We start from the raw sequence: 21995 nt of genomic DNA on the forward strand, positions 1-21995 counted from the left end.
ATTGAAAATACATGTATACAGTATGAACTGTAGAATGTAGCAGTCCTGAATGAGTATCCTTAGCCCTTTGTCAATGCTTAAAAAATTAATACATTTGACTTTACTATGTAAAATCAGACAATCCAGTTTTAAAAAAAATCCTTTACTTCCAGAATAGCCTTTTAAAAACAATCAAGACAAATTTTGGAATACCATTAGTTTGCACAAAATAACTAATAAAAGATTAATTCAGAAGTCCAAATGTTGGCATGAGGTAAAACCATGTGCATTTATTTAATCTGCATTTTAGAATTAGTAAGCATAAAATTAAATACGTTGACTGTAATAATTCAGTCATACAAGTGCAAGTCTCCAGCTATAACGTATTTTATGGCAGATCATTTAAAAAAATGTACCAGTAAATCATAAAAGAGGGAGCATGTCCATTTAACTTTTATTGAAGATACAGGAGGTTTTCTTTAGAAATCAATATGAGCATGAAGATATGGCCAAACGTAAAATCTATCAAATTCAGTGAAAATTTTGACTTTAAATAGTAGCTGTAAGAATGACCAATATATATTCTTTGTTACATCTGCCCTCACTCTACGAGTAAAAAAAACAAAAAAACATTCAGTAAACATTCTTTCCTAAGGTAGTTTCCCTTATATATCAGTGATTTATCCATTTCTTGTATACATAACTTTTTAAACATACCAATCAGTGGTTCTCACAATTGAAAAGTAAAAGCACAAAAAAAGTTTACACTGTTGTACAGGTAAATAAAAGATCATCTTGAATTAAACTGTATATCCTTAAGGGCATAGTATAGTTTCAATTTCATTACCTATTACATAATTAGCTTCTTACATACAAATATTGACATATTTGGCTTGTGCTTCAAAGCCTGTGTGTCTGTAAAGTCCATGTCAATGCCACTCATAATTTGAAGTCACTGGAGATGTCTTTACTGCTGCTAGGTTTAACCTGGTCATGCAACATAGTCTCCTCAGAACTTGTTGTGGCATTGCATTTATCTGTGGAATCATCAGAATCTGGATCCAAGCCTTCAGGACAGGGGAGTTTTAAAAGCTCTTCCCGGAGTTGAGCTGTGTGGCGCTGTATGTACAAAATCACAGATGTTAAAATATTGATTAAAATCATTACTTTTCACAATTCTGCTAAGAGTAATTTTGATATTAGCAATAAAATAATACCTAGGAAAAAGATATTATAAAAATGGGCACTCCCAAATTGAAAACTATTTCAGTGGCTGTCTACTAGTTCAGCAACACTAATGGTTGCAGAAATTCACATACCCCCTAGCGTTCTCCTGAGGGTGAAATAATGGGGACCCTGATCTGCAGGGCATTAGGAGTAGGGAAGGCAGCAGTGGAAGTGTCCAGGTTTGTCCTGCTGTGCATCACAATTGTGCATTGGCCATGCCCATAGTGGGTGCTGGGCACAGCAGGACATGTTTAGATAATTACAACTTACCATCTATATAATACACATACTACATATATAACACAAATATTGTGGAATAGACATACCTCTAATCTGTTCACCATAAAAGCAGTGATCCACATTTTAAAGCTCAGTTGTATTGAAACAATGTCATTCCTTGAAGGGAGTGACAAAACCATTTTGCTTGAACAAGAGCAGAATTTGTGGCTTTGTTACTGGGGAACACTTTTTCTGTTGCTAGAATGACCTTGTCAGTGGGAAAGCTTCTCCACCCGACATAGCTTCTGCTACTTGTGGAGATGGTTTTACTATGCTGACACTTAAAGCATCTTCACCAGACACGTTACAGTGGCGCAGCTATATCGGTACAGCTGTGCTGGTGCAACACTGTACATATAGACATGGGACTAGAGTTAACTATTATATAATTTGTTACTGAAAACTGTAAAATTTCATTGGAACGCTAGAGGTTCTGGACCACTTAAATGTATAGTTATTTTTTATCAGTTTGTGTCTATTAAAAGAGTTTTGTTTCTGGGAAGTTTCCCTTTAAATCTATACTGCAGACTGGTTACAGTACAATTTTATCATATCCCATGTACATCCCAAACAACACCAAACTGCTATAGAATCCTTTTGAAGAAAATTAAACTCTCACACTTGCCTGGGGTACGACAAACTACATAACAAAGAAATAAATTCCATTTGTAAAATATTTCATAAAAGCTTGAAAACCATAATGCATCTCTTGACAATTTATTTTAAAGCTTCAATCTTGTTTCATCTTTTTTAATATGGCTATTTTTGCTTGTTGGACTCACATGCAGAGTGAGTTCATTAAACTGAACTGTTGCTTGATGTTACTTGTGGTCATATTAACATGTCTCACCTTAAGAGCTGCTGCATGATGAGACATAGTCCTGCCTACCCGTTTGTCACTGCTGTACTGCTGTATATCTGCTATCCACTCCTCACACTGGGCCATGATCTCCACTCTTTTCAAGTAAAAATGTTTGTGTATGACCTGTAAGAAAATATACAATGTAAGAAGAAAAAAAACTTTGTCACTTGCTTCCAATAACCACATGCTTTAAGAACGTTTGAGTTGTGACCTAAAAATGTCAAGTAGATGAGCGTTTCTCAACCTGCGGGGGCTCAGGTCTCATTTGCAAACCTTGATTGCCTATCATGACCCAGAGATGCTCCCTTCCCCCAGAAACTCCCTACTCCCAGTCCTCTCTCCACACCCCCTGCAGGGTTCCAGCAAGGGATTTTGGGGAGGGGGGAGCGGGCAGCCTCAGAGCTAAGATTCTAGACACTGCAGCCAGCTGTGAGCAGCTGGGGAACTTCCCCCTCTGGCAAGTGGGGGGCACCACAGCAAGCCAAGACATTCCATTCAAAAATACAGCCCCCCTCCAGTCTATGGTGACGGGGTAGATTAAGGAGTTGGGGGGGGATTTGGGGGCTGGAGATGAAAGATGAAGTGGAGAGAACAAGGGGCCAGTGAGGAAGTAATTTGAGGGTGGGCTAGGGAAGGAATTGGGGGCAAAGGCATCTGGGGGGAGAGTTGCAAGCTGATAACTCCCCAAAAAACACAGCGCCTGCACAGGGCACATGGGGGGGGGGGGGGGGGAAGAGTATAAAGGAGTGGGAGAAATCTGAGGTCCTGGGGGTAGAGTGGAGTTGGGGGGCAGGATGGGGTATGAAGAGAGGGTGTCACCAACCTGCAGGGCACAGGGTAATTTCGGGAGCTAGTACTTACTGGAGAATCTGACACCACTATGGTTCATTTCCTCCCGACTCATGTCCCATGGGATGGGGCTGGTTGGGCTTGACGCCCTACTCTGGGCATTGTGACCTCCAGGATCACTAATGGCATTCAGGTTTGGGCTGACTGGACCAAATTTGTGAGAGTGGCATTGCAAACTGGCACAGAGGGTCACAATGCCAAGAATGGGGAGCTGACCCCAGCCAGCCCCATGACCCTTTTATGCAGTCTGACTATCTAATTTTGGGTCATGAGCCACAGCTTGAGAGAAACCCTGATGGAGATAAGATTGTCATTTAGGTATTTTGTGTTATATGGTCGAAAAACAAACAAAAGCCTAAATACAATAACTGACTGGATGCTAAGATATTTGACAGTTAGTAAAATGGTAGCCAAATTCCCAGACTGTGCAGACTTGGATACATTTGTAAAGCAGGGCACACATCTACACACTAATTTTCTAATCTGGAAAAGAACAGATACAATACATGGGGCTTTTCATGAGTTTTAAAGCCACTGCCCTAATAGGGCAGAATATGTTTGGGGTGGGATGGTAGAGGCTGCTTTCTATACGAACAAGACACAGGTAAGGCAGAAGAACTTGTGAGTGAGTGTCAGTTGTGCAGCATATTCTTCCCTAGAGCTGGGCATGGACCATCGCCTAATGGGAAGGGGACAAGGCCACAGTTATGTCCCATTGAGGTTACCATCTTTGATGGTACTTAAAACTCCCTATAATACCCTTGTAATTTCAGATTCCAAGCATTGGGATTCAGACTGCCCCCTTCCACAGGTGAGTGTCAGAATCTGGCCCTATGCTTATTTTGGTGTTCATGTACACTTTTAGAGACCATACAAAAATAGTCCTAACTTTTACCGATGGTATGAAACTTTTTGTCAGAGATTTCTAAACCCTAAGTGGGTTCACAGAGTTGTAAAACTAGAGAACTATACTGAAATAATTTCCTAAAGAAGTTTAAGTGCACTATCAATTACTTCAAGGTTAAGTATTTTTGCAATACAGTAGACATGGGGCCATCTTCTCCACTGCTTGTTTCCTCTTTTCCTCATGGGGTAAATTAATAAACTCGGAGCCTGTTTTTTCTCACTTATAGCAGACACCACGAATAAATCATGTGTAGAGTACTTAACTCCCTCTCCTGCTCCCTGGCTAACTGTATAGGCAACCACACAGTAGAGCCTATTTCCCTTCCTAGGGTTCAGGTGGAACAGCTGCTTGTTTCATCCAAAAGGGTTTTTTGGTTTTTTTTGGCTTGACCAGACCCTAATTTATAGGGACAGCCATACTTCCTCTAAGTTGAGGGGCCAAGAAGTCAAATAGTTGCTGAAGCTTTTGCACTGAGAAAAACTGTGCCTGACGTTTCAGCTACTCAAGAGAAGTTTTTGGAATTCTTTGTTCTTTGGGGACAACCTGAATGTTAACTTCTTCACTGATGACAAAGGAACAGGAAAGCTGCCATCATCATCACCGTATTCATCCCAATGTCCTCTGAGGGATCAGGCAGTTTTTTAGGCAGTGTTTATTTAGGATAGGAGAGGGAGAAGTAACTAAACCCAGAGTAGCTAATGGCTCCAAAGATAAAAAGGCTCAGATACATCCCTAAGAACAATGAGGTGAAATCCTTAGTTCCAAGACTTTGGTACTGAGGAGGCTCTTTGAGACGGTATCATTCACTAAATATTTATACAGTGCCTAACACAACAGGGCCCAATCTTGTTAAGGCCTCTAAGCACTACTGAAATATAAATGAGAAAATAAGCTCCCATTCAGACTTCTTAATAGGTGTCATGGAAGATGGTGCTCAGATGAAAGCAAATGGAAGATAAAAAGAAGGGGTGAAGAATGCAATTCCCAAGGCATTCCCCAGATCCACAGGGATGCTTGGGAAAACTCCATCACAATGGAAGTAGGGAGCAATGAAGCATCTCCTGGATCTACTACTCATTTCTGAGGACACACTCAGAGAAGTTCTCCTTGATAATCAAGGATCTTGACTTCTTTCTGAAACTAGAGTGGGAGCCAGGGGATAGATGGTACCTCCCCTTTTCACCTTCTCAATACTGCATAGGAAGCACATGGATGTGAGCAGCTGGTTCTTAGATCTCCTATGCTTCCTGGATACCTTTGCATCTTAATGCTTAGAGGAAGAATAGTTTAGTGGTTAAGGGTGCTAGCTTGGGACTTGGGACACCCAATTTCAAATTTCTGCCATACTAGAAAATCCAGTATGACCTTGGACTATCACTTAGTCTCACTTCCTCATCTGTCAAATGAGGATAAAAGTACTTTGCTACCTTTCTGGGGGAGTTGTGAGGATAAATAATGATTGAGGTGCTCAAATACTAAAAGTATGGAACCTACAATACACAAATCAGTCCATACCTTGACTTGTGTTTGGGTCGGGTAGTTCAAGAGAGGCCAGGCAGTGACTCAGCTGGAAAGTTTTTCAAAGTCTCTTCAATCAGGAAGAACTGGAGTTGCAATTAAAACAATTTCCTGGCTTGGAGACTGAAACTAGCTGAGAGATGCATTGTTTGTGCTAAATGCCCAGCACTTGCTATGTGGATCAGGAATGGTATCTTATTCTTTAAAGAAGGTACCACCTAAATCTAGTCTGTTGACTAATATATGCTGGTTAGCATACATATGTTGATAATACTATCTGCAATATTTAAGTATACATATTAAGCATTAATATAGCAGTAATATAGCCCAAATTGGCCTGTACTTTTATTACAATCCTGTTAACTTATGTTAAGTATCCCATAACACCATGCATTTGCTGAAGTAAGCATCTGGCACAAACAGATAGGAAAGTTGTCAAAATCAAGGTACATTCATTCTGTATTTTAATACAAGCTAGGGAAGCACCTTTGCAGATCAGTACCTGGAATGCTAGTATCCAAAACAAAGATAAGGAAGAGAATAAGAAGTTAGGGAACTGGAACAAACTGGTGGATTTTAGTGATGTATAAAGAAATGTGTAACTTGTAAAATCAAATAAATAGCAGCTAAAATGAGTAACTTTGGGAAGCACACTTTCTGCGTAAGATTAATATAACATCGCTCTAGTAGATTCCTTTTTGGAGACTGGTAGCAAATAGAACCTTTTTTCTGTACTATATTAATAAACCTGACTGACATTAGTTATTTGGTCTCATAGTTCATAACGAACCAAAGTGTAGTGAAACAACTGACTATACTGTATCACCATGTCTTCTTCCCAGATTGAACCATTGCACTGGACTAAATCTGACCACGACACATGAATTCCAAACAGGTAACCCAATGGAACACACAGCCTGACGCAACTGACTTCTTGGAACTGGGCTACAGATTTAGCTATAATTACTAACTCACCAAAATACCACAATTGTAATAAAATCTGAAAAAGTAATGCACTATTTACACTAAAACTATACTTACATGGCTGATAAACTGATGACAGGAGGGACCAAGGGAATCATTTACTATGGTGGCTGGAAGAAACCTATGCGACTAGGGAAAGTGTTGTTTATATAGTCCTGCATGCAATGTTGGATTTTTGTATTGAAGCACTTAAGACTTACTTGGCTTTTTTACAGAGGGATCCAACTTTACACAGACAAACCTAGAAGTGGGGATCTATACAGATAATACTTGGATAATAAGAATAAAATCTATTTATCATAGTGTCTTTTAAAGGCTGTTTAGTCTAAAGAGAAAAACCTAGTGCTTCGCATGTCCTTGCTGTACTGCAAAGGGACAAAAGACATTTCCAGTGTAACACTGAGCTTCTTCATTAGTCTACTTATAAATCAATGATTCAGCTCCCATTACTAGCTCCAAAAATTATAAAATGCCTTAATCAATGTCACGCCTAACATAACAAGAAAAGAGGAAGAGGAGAAAGTCATGAGGGAAAGTCAGTGAGTTATTCCATTTAATTTTCTTGGTAGCAAAATACGTTATTTTATTCTTTTGGCAGCCTTTTGACCACAAAAGCCCGATACTTTCAATGTAAAACATATTTGTACAACAGTTGGATAATAAAATCCTAATTTAATTCCAGAAAGTGTAAATGCCCAATTTATCAAAGATAATCTCTGTATTATGAGTATTCTTTTATTAGTCAGTGTGTACCATCAGATATTTCAGAGAAGTCTTACAATTAGTTGAAGTATATTATTAAGCCTGCTGTTGTAAAAACTATGCATTATTCCTACCACTTCCAAGTGATAACAAGCAATTCATATTATGACAAAACTTAGCAATTTCCTGTCTCTTTTACATAAGAAAAAGGTTCAAAGCAGGAAAAAGTACCTGAGCATAAATAGTGTATCATGGATAGAAGATCTAGCTGGGAGTTGAACAGGATTTTTTAAAAACCAAGTTCAAACTGCTAGTATGGCATTAATCACTCATTCCATTTTTCCTGGAAGTTAGGCATCATTTTCCATTGTTGGAAGTTACCCTTAATTTGACAAACACACCTTCACCGATTATTAGAGGTGTGAAATTGCCCCAGAAAAATAATGACAAACATCAGATTTCTGGCTTGGCTGCATAATTAGCAAGTTTCTTAGCACTATCAAATATAAACGAAAAAAGAAGAACATCATAGTCTGATGATACCTTCATTAAAATGCTGAATGAAGATAAAATTAAACGAATTGCCACAGGGATGAAGGGACAAAATCAAAAAGGCTAAGGCAGAAAATGCATTACATCTAACAAGGACATAAAAGACCATTAAAAAAGTTCTTTAAATACATTTAGAACAAGAGAGATGAAGGAAAGTGTAAATCTTCTACTTAGCAGGGAAGGAGAGTGAACAACTGATGACATCAAGAATGCCTATTTTGCTTTAGTCATCACTAAAAAAGTTAATACCAGATACTCAACAAAATTAATATTAACAAGAAAGGGGAAAGAATGCAAGCCAAAATAGGGAGAAAGGGGGTTAAAAATATTTAGATAAGTTAGGTGTATTCAAATCAGCAGGTCCTGATGAAATTCATCCTAGGGTACCTAAGGAACTAGCTGAAGCAATCTCAGAACCATTAGCAATTATCTTTGAGAACTCCTGGAGGATGGGTGAGGTCCCAGAGTAGTGGAGATGGGCAAATATAGTACCTATCTTTAAAACAAAGAGAATCCAGGGAATTGCAGACCAGTCAGCCTGACTTTGATACCTGGAAAGATACTGCAAAAAATAATTAAACAAATTGTAAGCACCTAGAGGATAAGAAGATTATAAGGAATAGCCAGCATGGATTTGTCAAGAACAAATCATGCCAAACCAATCTAGTGTCTGTCTCATGACAGAGTTACAGGCTTAGTGGGAAGTGAAGCAGTAGGCCTGACATATTTTGATTTTAGTGATGTTTTTGACACAGTCCCGCATGACATTCTTGATTGTATTGAGGCTTTTGATGCAGTCCCACATGACATTCTCATAAGCAAACTAGGGAAATGTGGTCTAGATTAAAACTCTATAAGGTGGGGGCACAATTGGTTGAAAAACCATACTCAAAGAGTAGTTGTCAATGGTTTGCTATCAAACTGGAAAGGCGTGTCTAGTGGGATCTTGCAGGGGTCATTTCTGGGTCCAGTATTATTCAATATTTTTCATTAATAACTTGGATAATGGAGTCAAGAATATGCTTATAAAATGTGTGGAGGACACCAGTTTAGGAGAGGTTGCAAGCACTTTGGAAGACAGGATTAGAATTCAAACTAATTTTGACAAGTTAGAGAACTGCTCTGAATTCAGTACGATGAAATCAATAACAAAAGGAAGGAAAAATTAGATGCACAACTACAAAATGGGGAATAACTGGCTATGTAGTAGTACTACTGAAAAGGATCTGACGGTTATAGTAGATCACAGATTGAATATGAGTCAACACTGTGATGCAGTTGCGAAAAAGATTAATATCTTTCTGGAGTGTATTAACAGGAATGTCGTACCTAAGACATGGGAGGTAACTGTCTCCCTCCACTTGACACTGCTGAGACCTCAGCTGGAGTACTGTTTCCAATTCTGGGTACCCCAATTTGGGAAATATGTGGATACATTGGAAATTCCAGAGGAGAGCAACAAAAATGATAAAAGGTTTAGAAAACCTGACTTCTGAGGTAAGGTTAAAAAAAAAAAGGGGGGGGGGGCATATTTAGTCATGAGAAAAGACAACTGACCTGGTAACCGTCTTCAAATATGTTAAAGGCAAAAAGGTAGTGTTTACTTTGTTTCATAAAACCTACCTCCTTAAAACATGGTGAAGGATTTCTGATTTGTTCAAGCATAGCCCACTTGACTGTTGCCTGTCGTATATTTCCATCATATTCTCTGGAACTCTGTGTACCACTAGGAGTACCTCTAGATCTTTCATATCCTGGTTCATTAAAATAGGGTTCTGCTACCAATATGAGGGACTGGACAGATACCAACACCTGTGGAGAGAAGCAGTTAAATGAGTAAATGAAACATCATGCTATTACATATTGAGCTCCACTTGTTTTTAAAATACATTATATATTTCAATTTTTGTCTTTATTACAAGAAACATTTTTATGACAAATTAATTAATGTATCTTAAAAAATATGAATATTTCATAGAAGTGGGGAATTGTGGGACATATCCGTTCCATCTGAAACAAATACCATGCTACTAAAAACCATCAGCCACACAATTGTCAATCTAGTCCAAAGAAAATATAAAAATAAGTTGGAAAACTATAAGAAAATAAATATGTAACTAAATATTACCTTCAGAGCTAAACATTTTTTGAATAAATGGCCTGGCGCCCTGTGATGTGCTATTAAATATATCAGCCAGAGTGTTTAGATATCAAGGCCCTGAACATTTTTGCATGTGCTATTACATGTATACTCAGAAATCCCAGTTTGTCCATACACTTGGCTACAAGGATGTATATCTAACCATGTGCATACAAAAATCGGAAATGTACACAGCACGTGGAGATGCAAAATTGTTATTCTTCCTAGCTCTTATGTAGCACTTTTTGATAGTAGATCTCAAAGAGCTTCACAATCTTAAATGTATTTATTCTCAACATCCCTGTCAGAGATAAAATACTATTAACCCACTATTTACACTGGGAACTGAGGCACAGAGTCTACACTGCAGTTAGACACACACGATTCAGGTTCATGGGCAGGACTAAGGGGCTGTTTAACTGCGGTGCAGATGTTCAATCTCAGGCTGGAGCCTGAGCTGTTGGACCCTGTAAGGTGGGAGGGTCCTAGAACACAGGCTGTAGACGGAGCATCTACACCGCAATTATACAGCCCCTCACGCTGAGCCTCAAGATTCCAAGTCAGCTGCCATAGACCAGCTGTGTGTCTTGAAAATCAGCCTTCAGATGAGCTGGATGTGAGGCTAATTTGTGAAAATTAAAAAGGTGCAAAGAAAAATTTTACAGAACGCTGGTACCTCAAAAGAAAATCCCACAAGGAAAAACCACCAGTTATTAAAAATACAGAAGGCAAAAGATGTGTAAACCAAGAAATAGATTATAACACAAAATTAACTTCATATGTAAAGTTTTTAAGGTAATAAAAGAAACTATTTTTAATTTGTTCAAACTGCTTAAAAATCCATAATCAATAGAAGTAAAAAATCAAGCTTTCAGGTCCAAATGCAGCACAGATACAGCACATGGATTTTGAGGTCCTGTAAGTATAAACTTAATATTTATAAACTGAAACTGAATATAGAAGTTACAAAATACACATTAAAAAGTAAATAGTTGAAGTGCAACTGCTTCACTGTTACCTGCCACAACCTGATTAAGGATTCTGTGGTTTTCCTGCATTATCTCTTGATATTGCCAATACCTAAAGCAGCTCTTCCTAAATTAACTTAGCTATTACTTTCAGGGTTAATTACCGCAGAATAAACTTACTTCTTCACAGATCAAAAGCAGTTAAAATGAACTTACAAAAACAAAACAAAAACCCCAACAACCCCCCACCCCACCCCAAACAAAAAAGTCCTGCAGGAAATACAAATTCAATGTTCAGTAAGCTGACTGACTACACTATTTTATTGGGATTTATACACACACACAAGGCATCGAACCATATGCAGTAGGTAACCCTCGACAAAACTCAGAAGTATCCACATCAAACACAATGCTCCAACATACCTAATGGACAGTAGTATAACATTCAGTTAGATCCATGGCCAGCAATCAGACAAATAGAAACTTAAACCTAAACTCCCTCTCCAAAATTCACCATCCTCACAATTCTCTCTCATTTTCAAATGCCTGGATCAATTCTGGCAGAAAAAAATACATATTTAACAACCAGTCACAAATGCAGGATTACTGAGAAAATTTCTGAACACTTTTGGCTCAAGAAACCTACTAAAACAAACTGCTGAAAATGATTACTAAAAATTAAGAAAGACATACGCATTTTCAGGCATAGATACCTATGAATTGCAACCCTAAATCACTGTTTAGGTACCTAAGTGGCCTAATTTTCAAAGGTGCTGAGTGCTTGCCAATCCCACTGAAGTCAATGTGAGCTGCAGGAACTCAGCATTTCTGAAAATTAGACATTTATTTAGGAGTCTTAATATGGATTTAGGTGCTTAACTCTGGGCGTGTAAGTTTGAAACTCCTGATCAGTATCTAGTGCAAATTATAACCGTATGTCAAAGTAAATGGGAGTAAGTTAGTTTGAGTGGAATCCCTTATGTAGCTTACTGCCACAAAGCAGTAGACTCCATTTGACATGGGGGAAAAAAAAAACCCTTTGAAATTTAGGTGCAGAGAAACCATGTAAAGAATAAGTTGATGTCTGAAAAAAAGAAAAAAGTATTCTTTCAATGTTTTTAGATCTACTGGTATTATATTAGTTATATAATATAACATAACTTGGTACTTCAGTTATTTATCTGAAAAGATTATGGTTAAAGGGCCTATTATTCTTCTCAGAGACACCAAACCAATATGGAGGCAGAATTGGCCTTCACTTCCCTCTTTCCACCATCTGGACAAGAAGAAACTCAATTCTTATTTCAAAGAGAAGTTTAAACAATCATTTAAAAATATTTTAATTAAGTATCAAGTGAATGAAATTAGGTTTTTGTAGATGTATTCTCATGATTGTTATATCCCTGATGATCTGAAGGTCATTCTAGAATGTGATAACACAAATAGGAGAGGGCGAAGCTATTTTGATTAAAATGATCCATTAATACTGAATTCATTTGCACCCAAGAAGAAATGAGGGAGGTGAGCTGAGTGACAGCACAGTCTGTGGACTGAACATTGGACTGGAATCTTGGAACATCTGAGATGTAGTCTCATTTGGCCTTTAATTCACTGAGTGATCTTGGGCATGCTGCTTAAAGCTTTCTGTGACTCAGTTTCTCACACTGAAAGTCACAGAAAGGGCTGTTGTACATATTTAGCAGTTTAAACATATTAAATGCTATTACAACATACTGTATAATCAGAACTGCTAAACAGAATCTCTACAAAGATTAGCTGCCATTTCTGCATATGAAATAAATATCACTAAGGTACTTTTCTAATGCAGAGAAAGTGTTATGTTTTCATCTCCATATCAACATCAAAAGTCATTTTTCTTCAAATAAAAATTCTTGTGTTTGTTGAATACAAGTTGGACTATTTTAATAAAAAATTTAGGCTAACACATGGATTTCCTCCCCATGAATCAAGAAATAACAAGGTGTGTGTGTGCTGTGTGTCTGTTTTTTAAAAAGGTTTATTATAAGGTCGTTGTCTTGCTATCTAGTTCTTTTAGTATCAGATCATAGGCTGTCAGTTTATGATTGTCCTACCTAATGGAAGTCATGTTTCATCTAAAAAAGATAAAGCTATTTTATTTTGGGTTCTGTTTAGCTATAAATAAAATCATGAGCTTTTCCATTATAATAAAGAGTGGAATTTTCACAAGTGCTTAGTGTCAGCCTCTCTCTGCTACCCCTGAAGTCACTGGGAGCTGTGTTAGTCCAATTCTTAACACGTTTGAAAAATCCCACCCTAAAATGCTATCTGTCAAAATTTGTCATAAAATCAGTGTTGAACTCATAGGATTCACTATATTGAGAATGCAAAAACTACCATCTCTACTGTTCAAACATTACATTTTGCGTATTTTAAAATTTAAACACAGTAAACATTAAATATTAGGATATTAGCTATTCATGGTTTTGAACATTATGCAGTATTAATTAATTAGCAGGTTTGTTGCTGTGTATTTATGTTTTCAGCTATTTCAAATCCCTAAACTGTATTTTTGGTTTCATCTGTGTTAGAAAATTATAAATTACTGAAACATTTTGGTGGTCTAACAATACTTTAATTTTTTAGTGAGGAAAACATTTAGTGCCTAAGTTTTTCCAAGTAATTTATTTAGTCCTGCAGCTTTTTTCCACTTAATAGCTATAAAGTATTTTTATTCCACAGTGGAGAAATTTTACAAAATGTTTTCTTTCTTTCAAAATGAAACCCTTATCAAATAAAAAGATAACTAGTGGACCACAAATTTCAATATAAAATTACAAAAACTATTTCTAACCTAGGTTTTTTTGTAACAATCAAACCTAACATTCTACAGAAACATACCTCTAATGATCACCTACCCTCTTCAGATGATAAGGAAAATGTCTGTTGAACTAAAGTAACCTAAACCAAACCAGGATAAAAGGCTTTTGGTGAACACAGGGTTTCTGTCATATGCATCTTTATCCATTAATTTTTTAGCTTATGTTTTTCAAATATTTGGTTTATCCTATTTTATCATCAATTAATGTTTACAAAGTAATTTGAAAATGCAAAGAACTATGGCCCATATTGTCTCTGTGTGAAAAGCCAGGTCTGGAGAACAATTTTGTCCAAAAAAGGCTAGTTAAAGTAGAAGACTATTTCAGATCTGATCGGTAGGTAGGAATAAAAACCAAAGCCTAATGGGAAGGACCGGGGGCACAAAAACACTCTTTATTAGAGAAAAACAACTCTGAGATGAGAAAGGAATCAAGTGAGTGCCACCAGAACCCGTGAATTAGCCATTTGACTGCATTAACAAGCTACGCTATAGTTTTTATTTTGCATTTGTGTAACAACTGTGACTTTATACAGACTTTGTATTAAACTTCCATAATATTCTGTGTAAGTGTCTCTTTTATGTTGGTCAATTGCAAAATCCCATGCTTCCTGGTAATTGCTGGGTTATTTTTAATCCCCATTTATTGCTGTGGCTAATATAGGAAACATATTTTGGTTCTCAGCTTTATTCAGTTGATTTATTAGCAGGTTTTGGAAGAGCTGCTTTAAAGTTATGGATAGCACATACTTAATTTTCCCCATCCATTTCTTACTATTTATGACAACATGCACTTTGGAGGCTGCTTTATGTTCAGCATAAACACCATGATATAGATGTTAAATGACTCCTGCAAGGTAATATCTCCTTCTCCCAAGTTTTTAAGTGCCTAGTCAAAATCAGCACCTGGATGAAGAGCAGCTGTCTACAGCTGAGCCAAGACAGGCTGAAATAATGCTAGTAGGAAGAATCTGCCTCCTCTATAATGTTTCTCACTAGAGAAAGCAATTGCCTCCAAATGGTTCAGCCAGTCTGCAGTTTGAATGCCCTTTTGGACTCCCCAGTATTACTAGCTGTCCAAACAGCTTCCACAGCAAATTCTATCAACTTTCAGGTGAATCCTATCAGCTGCAGACCAGACTGCAGAGCTCCCGGTGTGATCGCCAAGCTTGATTACTGAAAGTCAAATACAGGAATGAAGCCACACAGCCTGAAAAAATTCCAGCTGGTACAAAATGTTCATCTGCTTAGCAACATAACTGACTATAAGCACCCCAGTGCTTTCCTTCCTGTGCTGACTCCCCAGAGTCCAGTTCGTGCTCTGTCCAAATATCCAAAGCCCTCCAATGGAATTGACTCTAGCTACCTGAGAAATTGCTTCTCCCTCAGACCATGAGCTCCCATGGTAGCTAAGATGAAACTGCTGACCAACAGGGGAAGGCTTGTGAGTGCAGGAGACAGAACTTTCTGCTCCTAGACTATGGAACTCACCCCCACAAGAAATGAGAATGACCGATGAGTTACCAGTTTGAGAATTAAATGTAAAATGTATTTCTCTGGCTTTCCTTTTCCTCAATCATTTCTTTGCCCACCCACCTAGACACAATCATAAACAAGCAGGCAAAACCAACTAACATGTATTTTTTGTACAGACTGGGAAGGAAGAAAGAGAAATTGATACTCCTATTTTTGTACAGCTGGGAGGCAATCAGATATTACCAGTGATGGGAGCCATTTAAGTATCTATATAGTATCTTGACAGGTCTCATCTTTTGAAAAAAGATCACACTGATGAATTTCTTTACATGCACTATTAAGTTTTACAGTTGTGTTCATTTCCCAGTTTTTTCTGTTATTTCATGTCTTTTCCAAGATACAGCATATAAACAGTATTTGATAGGTTGTGAACTGTTATCTGTATCTGTTATGCAAAGGGCCTCAAATGTAGGAATTATTCATTAGCCTACACCAGACAGTCATGTACCTTTTATTAACATGAACACTGTGTCCATGGGGTGTTGCACACGTCATGTGTCATTAGGTTGATAATGTTCCAGTAGCTCTGTAAGCTTGTCACCTGCTTGCGGTAATTTTTAGACTTTTTAGTAAAATAATCACAGTTTGGGGAGAGTTAATAATTAAAATTCATTTCTCAAATGATTAACCAATTTAAGTTTGGAGTACATTTCTGTTTAATTTCTTTTAAAATTTCTACTAATGTGGCCATATTAGGATATAAAAGCTGACTACAAATACTATACCAGTTAACACATCTGTAACAATTACATATTGACCATCATTATCTATTTGCACACTTTACATGAAAAGAGTGTTATGCTTATCGGTTATGATAGTCTCTCCTCTGGCCTAGGAGGAAGATAAACTTTACTATAGATTTCACACTTTACTACTGGTGCCCCTTGTGATAATCCCCAATGATATGTGATAGTTATATATTGCCCCACAGTTATTACCATATGTCCAGTCATATTCACTACTTTAAGACAAGGAATATTGTGAGAATCAGAAATATCTCTAAAGTCAGTATGATTATTTAAAATTACATCCTCTATACTTTCTTATTCAACAATTACAGTCCCTAGGGTCTTGGGTATTCATATTTTGATACTGTCAAGAAAAGAAACTTTCCACACTTAATACAGAATATAGATATAATTGAAGTAGATAGCAAAACCCTACGTCTCAATACAAATATAACAGATATTGCAGAATACATGATAGCACTCGACTGACATTTGAGAGGATTCAGAATCTCAAGCCTTAACTGTTTAAAAACATAACAAAACGCAAACTGGACTTTTCCATTTAGAAATTCACAGAATGTTTTATTATGTTAAATTTCAGCTTTCTGAAACTATTTTCTAAAGTTAATCCTTTGTCTGCCATGCTACTTTACAGTTCAATCCCATACAAAGAACAAAAAAAATTGGGAGTTAAAAAAACACGGATTCTTGCAGAGAAGAAAATTTCATGTTGTTAGCATACTGGGATGCTAAAGAAGGTAATTTGCAGCAAACAATGGCATTTTGAAGCAACTATGTCCATGTAAAAAAAACCCTCAACTGGTGTTATGCTTTGCAGTAATTTCAAAATGCTAATTAGATGGCTCTGTGGAAAACTAAGCTGTTCAGGAACACCGAAATTATGTTTTTTCCTCTGAAGATTCCTTTTATAGGAATGTATTAACAAAAACATTAACAAAAAAACTTATTTGCAAGCACTACTGACTGTAAATCTGGTTAACTCCCTATAGTCACAAACCAGTATTCTTTATTAACTATCCAATTACAGCAGCCTTTAAGAGTGTATTAAAATGAGCTAACCAAGGCTGCTGCCATTAGCATTCTGAAAACTAATGATAACTATATGATAGAGCATTGTGCAAATATTTTTTTTAAACAGAAATTGCCTATTCCTGTGAAATCAACCAGCTAAATTTAGGTTATCTACACTGTACCAATAGCTATTTGTGCTATGTCTTGCATAATTCATTCGTCACACAGATTCTGCACGTTTTCCCACAATATATGAAAAAAGGAACCAAACCTTTAGCTATAGCTATAAGTATAAAATATATGCAAGCTCACTTACACATTCTCATAATTTATGCTGCTTTAAAGATATATTTTGTATACTCAGAAGCAAATATACAAGGCATACACCACCAAGAAATAAGAGTAAAAATAATACTGAAAATCGAAACAATTTTAGGAAAATATGACCCCACGACTTCTTGGGAAGGAAATAAGTGAGACAAGGCTGGAGACCTAGGCCTTTTCCAACAATACCGAGAAGCCTAATCAGGGAAACAACACTACAGGGTGGTAAGGTACAAGATCACATCATGGGGCTTAAAAGGATTGAGACTAGAAGCTCCTATGAGCACAAACCAGGAACCTTGGTCCTTCGGGCTATTGCCCTCTTGTTCTAGGAACTGTCTAGAGATAGAGGCTGCAAAGTACATCCCAGATGGCACTGTGCCTGATCCAACTGTCCCTCAAACCAAAAGCCCATAATGGGGTACTAGCTATCAGTATCTTCCTCGATGAGAGATGAACTGGTCCCCAAAACTGGTAAGTCTAGGCATTAGCACTGGGAAAGTGAGGTCAGCATCAAGAGAAGAAGCAGATAGTGTCTTCACCATCTGGATTAGAGAGACAAAACATTTAGAACCAAAATTCCAGCACCCAGGACTGGTCCAGTCTCTGATCCATAGAATGCTTTTTCTTGTTAGAGTGCTCTGATTCCCTGGCATCAAGGAACAATCATTTCTCTGCTTTCTCTTCACTTTATGCTTTACAGCAGAGAACAGAAGATCAAGGGCCTCCCACAAATTTAGAAGGAACAAGAGAAAGCATGATGACTTGCTGTTTGGAGATGATTGAACCTCTATAGCATGAGTTCCCAAACTTTTTTTGCTGGGACCCCCTTTGAAAATATTACAGGCTGTGATGATACCCCTCAAAGTAATAACCCCCCATGCCATGCCATGCCATGCCATGCCATCCCTACCGGCAAGTGTGGGGGGCTAACAGCTTGCAACCTCCACCCTCCCCATAATAATCTTGTGACCCACTGAGGGGTCAAAAACCCCAGTTTGAGAATCCCTGCTATATAGCTTTCTCTAGTGCTAAAAGAGTAATTGGTAACCATCTTTGAAGTTTCACCAGGTACAGTCACTGAGGAAGGCCCTAGCATTGAAAGTGTAGCACCAGCCAACTCCACCAAATTTGGAGCTGGAGAAAGGGTCAAGAAACGCTTTGGTGCAGCAGTGGTAGAAATCCCAAAGGACAGTCTCCCTTTTCTTAGGCAGACTCATGCTAACTAAAATATGCTCTGGGGTCAAAGAAGATTTGCAGGGTTTATGATGCCTCATCACAGTGGGAATATGAAAAGCCCACTCTGAAAAATATGTATTTTCATCCTGTAATCCATTTTGTGAACTCTGTTAGCTAATATGCTGGATACAATTTAAATAGTGACTGTGTAGAATATTTCAACACCTTTATGAACATTCACCTTTTTTTTCTGTTAAATGTGTCACAAAAAGAAACAGGTTTCCCTGCCCTTCTTTCTGAAGTCTGGAACCACATTTTGTATTCTCTAATCAGGGACTGTACCTGTTTTCCAAGATGTATAAAAAGTATTGGTTACTGTCACACAATTCCTTCTGCCCATTTGTTTACAACTTTTGGATCGATTTTGTCTGGCTCTGCTAATATGTGGTTAACTTTATGAATTTTTGTTGCAACTTCTGAATCCCCCTCCAAAACAAGTGCCACATTTCACGACTGGAAGACCCGTAATTGACCCTATTTAAGTTAAACTTCTCTCTAAAAATTGTTTCTCCACTATTGTGACAACAAACACTTAACGTTGTAACTGAAAAATTAGAAAAAAATCTCTATTTTAGTCAGTTCACTCTGTGCTTTTGACAACACTGTGTACAATCATTTTTACTGGTTTTTCTGTTAATGTGCATCCTTCATATACAATAGAAATAGAAAAAATTAAAAGATAGGAACATTTAGAGCCAACTGAAGTTCATGAAATTACTTTAAAGTTTTGAATTTGACTTGATTTTAAGTTGACAGTACTCCTGTAACTAGCATCATTTCATTTAAAATATATATATTTACACTGTGTAAATTTAAGCTTGTGTGTAAATCTTTGCAGGATTGGGACCTAATTTCAGACATCCAATACCCAGAATGGAAAAATTCATCCATAAATCTACATAAGGGAAGCTGAGCGAACACCTGAATATAAGTCAGCTTGCTATGTGCTGAGCCCTCAATCATTATCAGAATGACTTTCTCCTCATATAAAAGCATTATATGTTAAAATGTCAAAATATTCAGTGCTTTTAGCTTCTCTTATGAACTAAGGCAGTATTTCAAGCCAGGACTCCAGAGACAAAAACCAGCACACAAACAATATTTCCACTGGCTTCCACGCTCAATGGAAGCGTCTGGACATCTCCCCCTATTTCTACCTGATTTCCACCCTTCCCACCCCCAAAGGTCATCACTGCCATCACACTTTCAAGCCAAGGAGGAATGAACTGGGACTGCTTCCAGAACCTGCCAGTGAATGGACGAGGGATAGTTGTGGAGTAACAATTTTCCTTAATCATTTGGTTATGCTGCTCCTGCTTCTTCTGAGGCCAGGTCTACACTACCTATTTGGATATAACTATTCAGGGGTGTAAAATAGCTACACGCCTGAGTGACAGTTATACCGACCTAACTCCCCATGCAGACAGTGCTACATCAATGGGAGAGCTTCTCCTGTCGACACAGGTATCACCTCTTGGGGAGGTGGATTAACTATGCTGATGAGAAATATTCTCCCGTCAGCCTAGTAGCTATACTATGCTGCTACAGTGGCACAGCCATACTGGTGCAGCTGTGCCGCTGTACATGAAGACAAGTCCTCAGAGTACACTGAATTAAAAGAATTAACTAGATCAAAGTTGTCTATAATGTACATTTAACTCTAGAATAAAAGAAATCAGGATTTCCCCAGGGTAATGAACTCTGACTGATGGTGTCAAGTCCTGACATTTACAAAACAGATACAGATTTAGATTTTCTCTTTTCCAAAGGCGCTAGCCTCATGAATATTGAAAACAGAGGTATTCACATTATTAGTTACAATGCTGTAATTCAACCAGTAACTTTTTTTTTTGGTGTTATTTGCAGCTGTAAAGGGATACTAGAACAAAGTCATGCTATGGCCAGCTACTTAGGCCATATTTAGGCCAGTTTAAGTTTTGATAAATCCATGTTAGTATTTTACTTTTGGGACTGTAGCTGCTAAATACAATTGACTGGAAATAAGTACATAAAGATTATTATAGCACCTCATACAGCTTCTGGGTGGATGTTTACATAGAAGAAATCAATGGTAAGGAGGTATGACTCGGTGTTAGACATTTACAGCATGTTAATTCCACCCCAAAATAATAAGACATTTAATCGATGACCAGCAGTCGTCGGCATATTTCCTCTACAGCCCTTTCATTGTTCAGTGAGGGGCTGGTAGTTAGCCATAGGCTCCCAAAGGCAATATGGAAATGTACCTTTAAGAAATTTCTTGTGTCTTGGTATTTTATGAAGAAAAAAGTTGTTTAAAGCGCTAAGGAAAAGAGCTAAGACATAAGTAGATGTTTTTCAGATGTGTATTGTTCCTATACAACATGTACTGAAGAGGAGGAAAAATGCTTACTTGCAAAAAACTTGAAGTCTGGGGATTCCACTTCTCTTCTGGTCTTCCGTGCCATGTGTTAAGTATGCTTAAACAGACCTGTAGATAAATTTTTTAGTAAGATAGAAGAACATAAAATGCAGAGGGACAAACTCTCCATAGCTAAAATTAATATGACATTTAAACTTAAAACAACATTTTTAAACTGTAGGACATTAAAATATATTCTGAACTATGCTAAATTAGCCCTTTTTGAAAATCAAACTTTGAAATAGTAATCAAATTAAACTATATAAATTATAGACAAAACTCAAGTAGGACAGCATGCTAGCAAATGACAAACATAGAAATTTAAAAAAAGCATGTCTGCTTTAAGCAGTCTCTTTCAGAGTCCATTGCAGCGGTGGAGGAAACTCAAGTGTGACTAATATTAAAAGTTATACAATGATGGTTTATGGAGAAGAAACTGTATGCATTCCTCTTTCACATGCAATAATCACCCTTTGACTTATGAAGGAGCCCCACCAGTGAGCTTCCCCTGATTATTTTGAGCACCAAAATTCCCACTGGCGAATGAAAAGTTAGCTGTTTATTGGTGTCTGCAGAATATCATTGCTAGGATTCTCAAGTATATCTATCTAGTACCTATCTGAGGTAATTATGTGGCCCTCATTACCAAAGTATTTGAAAGTCTCATAATCTTTAAAGCATTTGTCCTCAACACCCCAGTGAGGTAGGAAAGTGTCACTGTTCCTATTTTACAGATGGGGAACTGAGGCAGAGAGAGACTAAGAGTAACATTTTCAAAAGCACCTGAATGACTTGGCCTAGCTCCCATTTTCAAAAGTAACCCGACAATTTAAGGAACCCAAGTCCCATTGACTTTCAATGCAACTTAGATGGTTTTGAAAATTTTACCCTAGGATGCCTTATTTAGGAGC

At 37.5% G+C, this 21995-nt stretch overlaps 1 protein-coding gene across 1 annotated transcript in view; it reads right to left on the reverse strand.

Annotated features, from left to right (window-relative positions):
- Positions 1-410: 410 nt before the first annotated feature.
- Positions 411-21995, reverse strand: part of BIRC6 (baculoviral IAP repeat containing 6) — a 354060-nt gene continuing 332475 nt past the window's right edge. The window contains exons 71-74 of the mRNA XM_067562654.1: positions 21076-21153; positions 9483-9671; positions 2336-2470; positions 411-1098 (exon numbers count right to left, since the gene is read on the reverse strand). Of these exons, the coding sequence (XP_067418755.1) occupies positions 919-1098; positions 2336-2470; positions 9483-9671; positions 21076-21153 (582 nt within the window). The 3' untranslated portion in view covers positions 411-918. The remainder of the gene's footprint in view (positions 1099-2335; positions 2471-9482; positions 9672-21075; positions 21154-21995) is intronic.

Source organism: Emydura macquarii, unplaced genomic scaffold, assembly GCF_026122565.2.
Source record: "Emydura macquarii macquarii isolate MOO-44397 ecotype Brisbane River unplaced genomic scaffold, CSIRO-AGI_Emac_v2 contig_2457, whole genome shotgun sequence".
NCBI lineage: Eukaryota > Metazoa > Chordata > Testudines > Chelidae > Emydura > Emydura macquarii.